The 10,000-nt window shown below is 36.2% G+C and overlaps 2 protein-coding genes across 4 annotated transcripts in view; both read left to right on the top strand.

Annotated features, from left to right (window-relative positions):
- smg9 (SMG9 nonsense mediated mRNA decay factor) overlaps positions 1-3,643 on the top strand; it is a 31,146-nt gene extending 27,503 nt beyond the window's left edge. The window contains exons 9-13 of one of the 2 annotated variants that reach the window (XM_062063199.1): positions 1,257-1,363; positions 1,445-1,552; positions 1,627-1,752; positions 1,834-1,981; positions 3,141-3,643. In XM_062063199.1, the coding sequence (XP_061919183.1) occupies positions 1,257-1,363; positions 1,445-1,552; positions 1,627-1,752; positions 1,834-1,981; positions 3,141-3,219 (568 nt within the window). In that variant the 3' untranslated portion in view covers positions 3,220-3,643. The remainder of the gene's footprint in view (positions 1-1,256; positions 1,364-1,444; positions 1,553-1,626; positions 1,753-1,833; positions 1,982-3,140) is intronic. The other variant, XM_062063200.1, reaches the window with a different exon arrangement.
- A 1,023-nt stretch (positions 3,644-4,666) lies between these two features.
- Positions 4,667-10,000, top strand: part of LOC133660661 (urokinase plasminogen activator surface receptor-like) — an 18,300-nt gene continuing 12,966 nt past the window's right edge. For both annotated transcript variants that reach the window (XM_062064238.1, XM_062064237.1), the window contains exons 1-3: positions 4,667-5,595; positions 6,718-6,837; positions 6,914-7,060. In XM_062064238.1, the coding sequence (XP_061920222.1) occupies positions 5,550-5,595; positions 6,718-6,837; positions 6,914-7,060 (313 nt within the window). In that variant the 5' untranslated portion in view covers positions 4,667-5,549. The remainder of the gene's footprint in view (positions 5,596-6,717; positions 6,838-6,913; positions 7,061-10,000) is intronic.

Genomic DNA, 10,000 nt, shown 5'->3' with positions numbered 1-10,000 from the left:
TACCGATACTTTGTGTAAATATATCTAATGCGTCTGGTAAAATTTAAAAAGTAGTGTATTTCAAGTGTTGTTGCTCTTGGGTCATTATCTTCAAGTGCTAAAAAAAATCACAGAAAAAAACAAATAATGGCGTTATTGTGGACTGAATGTTATCTTATTCAAATTCAACTCTGTATGTAGTGTCTCCAAACATTCTACAATAAAAGTATACATAGACTTGGTTTATAATACTGACTGACTCATTCTAATTGCCAGTTGTTTTCTTGCTTGTGCATGACGTACTTACATAGGCGGAAGAAAAAGTAGTTCCCACCAATCATGTTTCATTTTGACCAGATCTTAGTTATTAAGTTACTTTACACCGTGTTGCTGCTGGTGATATACATTATCTCAAATAACTAAAGTATAAAAAGTATCAATATTTTGATTTGAGAATCAATATTATATCAAAAGGATCTGGTATCGGCGGTATCGATATTTTGGCATCGATTCACACATTACTAGTAAACTCACGTCGCAGGAGTACCAGCTGGCAGAGGAGGTAGGCTGTACCACCTTAATTATAAGACTTATATAAGGCTTTACATTTTTTGCGGTGCTAGACAGATTATTTTTTGAATTTTTTGGTCCAATATGGCTCTTTCAACATTTTGGGTTGCCGACCTATGTAGTACGCCAAAAAATCATTAGGTGGTACTTGGAGGGACAATATTTTTCTGAGGTGGTACATTGTAAAAAAAGTTTGAGAGCCACTGCAATAGAGCTGTACAGATTGTTACTGGAATCATCACTGAGCTGCTAGATGTTAGATATCTTCCACTCCTCTACATTTCCTTCTGATTGAGGATGCTCCACAGCTGCTTAATTGGGTTCAGGTCAGGATACATACTTGGCCTCTCTATCACGTTCAAGCAAGGCACTTTTCATCATGGACTTTTTATCACATTGGAAAACTGACATGCTGCCCCGTTTCCCAAGGGAGAGGATAATGCGCTGCTTCGCAATGTTGGAATTCATAGTTAATAATCATGCAGCCCCCGGACATGAGGCTACCTCTGCATTCCTATTTAGACAATAATGGCCGTGTGTTATCTTTAGAGTACACAACATCTGCTTAACAAGCTGTAAATGTACTTTGCTAAAGCATGTACAGTACACATTTCTATAGTATTTGTGAGCATATATAGTGTGTGTGTGTGTGTGTGTACACTTAAGTAAGATATTGTATATTACAGTTATTTTGTTTATATTGGTAGATTTCTTCAATCGGCTGAGATGCTAAAGCCGTCCACTCCATCTGCAAGCCATGACAGCACAGGCTCTTCTGGAAATGATGACGGTGCAGAGTACTATCCACATATAGGTATGTTTTTTTTTAAATTGCACGATACATAACTAGCTTTTTTTGAGTTTAACTAAAAAGTGGCTGCTCTCATGCACCCAGTGTTCCTCCAGAATAAGAGCAGGCGGGAGGACTTTTGCCCAAAGAATATTAAGGATATGCACATGGTGGTGGACAAATTAATGGCCCACTCTCATCTCAAATACAAAGGTTCAAAATATTACTCATTGTTAGTAATTTCTTTAAAAGGCTGTAAGTGTTAGATGTAAAATGTGTTTTTTTAGGTTCATTGTCCATGCTCGACTGCAACATCTTTCCCGGTCTGGGACAGAACTATCTGACCACTGAAGTCAACATGTTCCTGCTTCCCATGCAGGACAATGATAGCGATGATAATCTCACTAAAGCAGGTGAGATTAGCTAAACTGGCAGTCACCATTAAAGTCCTAAATGTGGTTGCAAGACTTAATTATTAGTGTACCTTCTTTTAGGTTCTGCCATGACCTATCCGCTCTTTTCCTTGCTTCCGGGGTACAGAGGACACCCCACCTTCTCATCTATGGTGTGCAAGCTGCGCAGCCAAATCCTGGCCATGCCCCGCTGTCAGCTGTCACACACCATCCTTACTGAGAAGAATTGGTGTGTTTTTCATTTGTGTTATGTCTTGTTTAAAGTACTTACCGCAAAAGGGAAAATCTTAATTGATGAATCAGGAAAATGTTTAATCAATTTAAATTATTTTCAAAGCCAACAGGACATAAAAGGCATTAATGTTTTTGAAGGGCGTAACAACATATAAGATTTATATATTGTAATACCAAACATTACAGGTTTGGTATTTTTGTTTAGGGCTGAAGTTGATTTAAGCAAAAAATCAACATGAATCTAAAGTTTTTTATGCCTTTTGAAAAATGAAGGACTTTTAGGTCTTGTTTGGCTTTGAGGTATTGTCAAATAACTGCCAGTGTATCAAGGACAAGAATTCGAACATGACATGCTGAAATTTTAAAATGAAAAGAAACCTTCTCAGGAAAAGTTATAATAGAATAACAACATAAATAACGCAACAAAAATGATGGCCAAAAATACAGCAAAAATTTACTGAGGACAAAAAAAGTCAGCCTTTGTCCCCTCTGGGTTACATTTATTATTAGTCATGTCTATGAAGGTTCTCATTCATCCAGGTCATTGTCATCCCAGGGCATTCAATCGATTGCAACTGGATCTGACCAATCTTAAGTCTATGAGCACGAACTGATGAAGCCTACTCGCATGAGCGGCGAAACATTTTCCAAGACAAACCAAGCAGTCCAGTTGCGATCGATTGAATGCCCTGAGATTATTAGTCATGCTTTACTTTGTAATTATTGGTCATTCGTAATCATTACAACTATTATAATTGATTAATCGGTTACAAAAAAATCTAAAAAATAAAATAGAAATTTATATAATAATGTTTTATCTATACTCAAATTATTAAAAAAAAGAAAATCAACAATTTTTTTAAAACACAGTTTTGAAAGGGAATGCTGCAAATATACAATTTTACAGCTAAAATTCACATTCAGACAGGTTTTTATGTTATATTTTTACGTTGTAATATTGAAACAGATGTTATTTTTCTTTTTTAAAGCTTCATTTTCTCATGTTTGGATTTCTCCTGAAGCCCGTTTAAGCAGCAAGCTAAACCTATGCATACTAAAATGGTTTATATTCTTAATGATGATTACACTAAAAGTGATAAATAATAACATATTAGTCGCTACTACTTATTGACAGTCTTCATGTGTTTCCACAGGTTTCACTATGCTGCTCGAATCTGGGATGGCGTGAAAAAATCCACCGCTCTCTCCGAATACAGCCGCCTGCTCTGCTAGCATTGCAGTCTGTCTGCTTTTTTATTGCAGGGAAAAATGGCAACCTAAAAATGGGAAACGTAGCTGTCAAAGCCCAAAGTGGGGTATCGGGGGGACAAGGACTGTGGTAAAAGACGAAGTCACTTTCTATAGTTTGACTAACGTGAACAATTAGGCGGTGCTTGGTAGCCATTCCCCCGGGAAGTACAGTGTTGTTCTCGCGGGAATCTGCGTCATGTACATCAATGGTGGGAAAGCAGTATTGTGGATGTGTCTGAACATGATCGTCAGTATAAGCCAGCCAACTGATCTGTGTGACGGTTAGTGTGACTGCACTGCAGCACTTATCTGATAGCAAAATCATTCTTAAATGAATGTAACATTTTAAGTATCATTGAGAAATTAAAGAAAAGATCATACCTTTGAAACATTGCACTAGTTGGTTGTATTATTATTTCCGCTATTTTTGTTTTTATGGTACCGTGTACCAGGTGCTATGTGAAGATAATTTATGTATTATTATATAATATTATAATGTATTGCATTATGCCCCTGTTTGCTGGTGTACATTACATACCAATACATGTGGGGATGCACTAGAGATACAAAAATAACTAACATCTCTGATATTAAATGATTGAAATAATATCTCTTCTATTAGAACAATCCAAATAGCGCTCTTTTTTTAGTCTTACTGGACGCATAACAACATGAAATAAATTAAATGAAATATTAGCTGTACTTTTAGTAAACTGTAAACAGAAATACCTCACAAACTTCAATATAATGATGTAAACAAAACAAAATATATATTTAGTGATGGAATTATAGTAATATTAATCTAGAACCGCCTCTGCAGTAGTGCCATAATGTTTTTGTAACATATTCTGTGTGTTTATAACGACGCCAGAGATGTATTTATTGTTCAATATGTTATCTTTTAGTTACCTTTTTTGTTGAACAGTTGAAACTGAAAATGCAATCTTTTAGAATCGCAGCACCCGATTTAGAATTTAATTTGCTAAAAAAAAATTATTTTTTAAAATTCCATCCATCCATCCATTTTTTACTGCTTGTCCCTCTCGGCATCATGGGTGTGCTGGAGCCTATCCCAGCTGCATTCGGACGGCAACCTACAATATTCAGTAATGCAGGGGTCTTCAACGTTTTCCAGGCCAAGGACCCCAAAACTACTGGAGAGATGGAGCGGGGACACTTACTTATATTTCTTGTTTTAAAGTAAGCTGATCGTAAAAGTACCTTGTTATTGTGCTATGCTAAGCTATTCAAAGAATACAGTATAGCACCGCTAATCGCTAGCAAGCATTTTGAGCACTAATTGCTTGCTATATTAGTTGCTAAGATTATTATAATAATACAGTATAATTGTTTATTCATGTTTTAATTTCAAACCCGCAAAGTACAGCGGTAGGGTGGTGATGTCACTGGCATTTATAAACCAATGTTAATCAGAATCAGCTTTATTGTCATTACGCAGGGTAACGAGATATATATATATATATTATATAATGTGTATTAAAAAATTTTAAACTTGTGAAAAAATTGCAGGTGGAATATTTAAAAAAAAAAAAACGTTTAACAACATTTCATGACTACCGCTCCCATATTTACCGTAATTTTAATCAAATTAAAATCCACTTTTGAATTTGGATTAATCATGAATACTCACAAGTTATTTGCATGCATAGTTTAAATTAACTTTTAAAAAGACCACAATACTTCGAGACAAATGTATTATTTTTTCAAATTGTAATTGGTCAGAATGTCAAAATATATGTATTTTTTAATTCTAAACTTAAATGCACGTCATTTATTTGCTTTATTTTAAAGTGAAATTTACCACAAGCACACCATTCGTAGTCTCACTCATTTTTGCACTGACAAATGCATTGACCTGATCACTTTTAGGTAACCATCCGCAGTTATGGTACTGTGAAAGAGAATATGCGATCAAAATAGTGTTATGAATATGCGTATGTTCAAGAGTACCGGTAATGTGATATTTTTTGTGATTGATCACATGAGTTAACTCGTTATGTTTGAAAGCCCTAATAAATGTAAATATAGTTTAAATACTGTAACTGGGTTCCTCTGGTTCCCAAGTTATGTATATTTGACAGTTGTCACTCCAAGTGCCTTGAATTTTCCTCTGCTTGCTAAGGTTGCATGCTAGTTTGTGAAACGTGCACAAGTCTGCTTGTGGAGATACTTTTTTTTTCAATAAGGAAGAGGACTGTAGGAGTGGTCAATGGATGAAACACCCCTTCTTTTATGACTTAAAGATGAACCAGAGCCACTGTAAAAAGTATTGAACTTCCCACAGGGACAACATGGATCACCTACTGCTATTCTTTGGGATGTTGCTCCTCCCTAAAGGCAAGTGGTTACAATTTTTTGTTATCATTGTGCTTAGTTTTGTTTAAAAAAAAAAAAAAAAGAAGTAATCACACTATAATAATAGAAGAAATGAACAAATTATAAAGATTATTTGACAAAAACAAACTATCTTTAAATCTCAGTAGAACTACAATAATGTTATTCGGTAACAGTAGAAGGGAAAGACAAATACAAATAGAGGGAGTAGATATTCAAAGGTTAAAAGAAAACACTGGACGATGAAATGAACTGGAAACCTCATGTAAAAAATATACACATAAAGTAGCAACAAACACGTCAATAATGAATAAAGCAAAATATGTTGTGGACCAAAAATCACTTCATAATCTACTGCTCGCTAGCATTACCAAATATGAGTTATTGTGCAGAAATATGGGGAAACAACTACAAATGTGACCTTTATTCACTAACTGTGTTACAAAACAGATCAATTATAATACATAATGTTGGATTTAGAGAACATACAAACCGTTTTTTATTGAATCACAAATATTGAAATTCAAAGACTTGGTGCATTTGCAAACAGCTAAAATTATGTACAAAGCAACTACTCAAAGAATGTTCAACAATTCCTCACAACAAAAGAGGACAAATATAACCTTAGAGGAAAATGTAATTTAAAACATATGTATGCACGTACAACATTTGAGACCTTTAGCATATCAATATGTGGATTTATATTATGGAGTGGATTAAGCAAGGAAATCAAAAGAAAGCATGAATATGATCAAGAGACTTCGAACCGCAAGTGTTCACAAAGTACAAAGAAGAAGAAAACAAACATCTTGAACCTTAAAAAAAAATTAGATAATGATTATGTATTTAATATTTGTGTACTTATTTATTCACTGTTGTGTTACAAACAGGACAAAGAAATGTGATGATACTGCTATAATATGAGAAAGGGTATAGGATTAAATAAACTCTGCTTCTTCCTACTACTTTTTGGACGTGCTGTAATGAAAGAACTGGAAATATGTGATGCATCACATTGTAATTGTATTGTATGCATGTTCGAAATAAAATTAATAGTTGCTAATATTTATTTCATATGCAAGTCATACACCATTAAAATGTAATATTGCACTTTTGTATTTCCAGTTGACACTCTGAGGTGTTACGAGTGTGCAGCAGGAAGCTCAGGCTCCTGCATTGATGCGACAAAAGAGTGCCCCTGGCTGGCGGATCACTGTGGTGCACTTCGACTTATCGTATTTCATGGTATATGTTTTGAAACCTTTGCATAATGGACATTTTTACTGTCATTTGCTCTAATCTACTTTATGACGTGTTGCAGACAATGCTGTGATTGCACATATCAAAGGAAAAAGCTGCACTTCTGCTGGTCACTGTGCAAATGTCTCAGTCAATTTTGGAGAGAGCAGAACTTTACTCACCAACAAATGTTGCACCACTGACCTCTGCAACACGCTACCTGCACCTGGTAACACTTCGATTTCTTATGGAAACGCTGTTACTTTAGTCAACTATCGAATTAGTGGAAATGGTTATGCTTAGAACTTATCAACACGTTTTCAAATCAGTCCTTTGGAAGTGGGAAAAACATTACATTATTTAAAATGATTAAATGTGGTCAACTCGCGCTTGTGTAGTCAAATCTGAGCCGAAAATTGTATTGTCAGCAATTCTAAGTCCTTCCTGCTCTTTGATGTACTGCTGCACAACCACACTGACGTTATGAGGTTCTGTGTGAACCAGAAAAAGATCCTTCTATGACTATCTGTTGGCTTGCCGATGGCCTGGACTCTCACATTATCTATTAATTTAACAATTCAATAACTGTACCCACTCGACATCTATTGCAGCCGATCACCCTGGAAGGGGGGTCCCTACAGTGGTGATCCCTTCTCAAGGTTTCTTCTTTCCCCCCATCTGGGTTCTTTTGATTTTCCCTTTGCCCGTATGTGGGTATAGATCAGGGGATGCTGTGAGTTTGTCAAAGCCCTTTGAGGCACTTATGATTAAGGGCTATATAAATACATTTTGATTGATTAATTGCAATGTAGTTGAGACGTGAACCTCAAGAAACACCCCAAATATCAATTTTTCTCAGCCTTATTGTTTAGGGCTACACAAATAATCACATTTTAAGCACAATCACGATTAATTGAGGGTGAGCGTCGGAGATATCAACATACTAAAAGCAGGGATATCAAATCAAGCACTTTCACAAATGTGGCAGTAGAGAACAGCTCTGAGAAGAGCGCGCCCATCCACGCCCGAGGCCATTGTCTCTAGTACAAAACTCCATCACCATACTGAACTTAAACCTTAATATTACTGTTAACGTTGACAAACTTTTCCTATGGCTTCATTTCAAAAAGTATTCAGCGGAGGAGAAAAATATTTGATGTTGCTTTCATTGTGAAAGGCAACACAGCATCGTATCAGTGGTTGCTCCTTCACTCACCCGCTCTGACTCTTGAGAGTGTTATGGACAAAAGGAAACATGCAGCGGACTGTCTGTAGGAAACGTTGCCACAACTTGTTTAAAACATCTTGCTGTTATGTCTACTGGGATGGCCACTTGTTCTTTACTTATTTGCTAACTTTGTTAGTGTTCCCAATAACATCAATACTCACAAAAATGTTTTGTCATTTTATTGAATTGAACGCAGGCTGTGAAGTGACAGCACCCTGAGTCGTCAGTGAGGCACGTAGATTGCCTATTGGATGTGGGAGGTATCACTCGTATTTGTTTTTGGTGTCCAAACTGTTGCACTAAACCACATGGTGTTGTTTGAGAAGAACAACGCTTGTTTATGAGACGTTACCTTCATTGGCCAAACTCATTTGTTATTTAAATTAACATTAAAGGTAAACACCATGTTTTTTTTTACATCATGTGTGTTTTATTTATGTTGGAAAGTTATTACAGTGGAACCTTGATATACGAGCTTAATTGGTTCTTGAACTGGGTTCGTAAATCGAAAAACTCGTAAAGTGAAGCAAATTTCTCCAAAATAAGTGAAGTGAAGTGAAGTATATTTATATAGCGCTTTTTCTCTAGTGACTCAAAACGCTTTACATAGTGAAACCCAATATCTAAGAAACAATGCATATATCCCTGGCGGGCCGTGCGTTTCCCACTTAGGCCTTCGGTGATGTCCGACTTCAATGATTACCTCCCAAAATACCATCATTTATGTCACCACATGACCGGTGCTGGAGAAATACTATACAGAAACACATTTACGCCCTACTGGGCATTATACAAAACGGGTTATTTTCTGGCGCATTTAAAAATCAATAAACTCGCATCAGCAATTAAAACATATCTTATTTGGTACTGTCAAAATTAAAATTGCAAAAAACGTATTAAACGTGAAAAAATAAAGAAATAAAATATCTGAACTCACATTTCATCGTCAACTAAGCTAGCTTCCGGGGTTGGCTGACATCGTCTCACAAGATGTAGTTTCTATTTAATTATCCTTCTTGAAAATGGCTGTGCAAATATATGTGTTGTCATCCCGCTGTATGTCTACATTCAACAACCTAAACGGGGCTACTGTGCATGCTCTTCCCTACTGTTGCATGCTGGGTAATGGAGTTCTTATGTTGCCTAGCTCAGTGTTTTTCAACCACTGTTGAATTATGTAATTTCACCTATTTGGGTTAAAAATATTTTTTGCAAACCAGTAATTATAATCTGCAAATGTGCCGTTGTTGAGTGTCGGTGCTGTCTAGAGCTTGGCAGAGTAACCATGTTATACTCTTCCATATCAGTAGGTGGCAGCAAGTAGCTAATTGCTTTGTAGATGTCGGGAACATGGTTTGTCATGATCACAATATGCAGACGACAGTGTGCAGGTAAAAAGGCATCTAATGCTTAAATCAAAAATAAACAAAAGGTGAGTGCCGCTAAGAAAAGGCATTGAAGCTTAGGGAAGGCTATGCAAACCGAAACTAATACTGAACTATTTGCATAAAAAACAAAACAGAATGCTGGACGACAGCAAAGACTTACAGCGTGTGGAGCAGACAGCGTCCACAAAGTACATCCGAACATGACATGACAATCAACAATGTCCCCGCAAAGAAAGATAGCGACAACTTAAATAGCCTTGATTGCTAAAACAGAACAGGTGCGGGGAATAGCACTTAAGAAAGACATGAAACTTCTACAAGAAAATACCAACAAAACAGGAAAAGCCACCGAAATAGGAGCGCAAGACAAGAACTAAAACACTACACACACGAAGACACCAAAAAACTCCAAATAAGTCACGGCATGATGTGACAGTAGTTTGAGACAAGAGCTATAGTCATGCATGGTTGGTTACGGTTCTTATTGTTATCCAACAATTGCGAGAACAATTTTTTATTGTCAGTATCAGCTGCTGAGTTTCATTTTTGTATG

Source organism: Entelurus aequoreus, linkage group LG11 (genome assembly GCF_033978785.1).
Source record: "Entelurus aequoreus isolate RoL-2023_Sb linkage group LG11, RoL_Eaeq_v1.1, whole genome shotgun sequence".
Taxonomy (NCBI): Eukaryota; Metazoa; Chordata; class Actinopteri; order Syngnathiformes; family Syngnathidae; genus Entelurus; species Entelurus aequoreus.
Note: the sequence above shows the minus strand (reverse complement) of the source record. Positions and strands in the feature narration are given on the sequence as shown.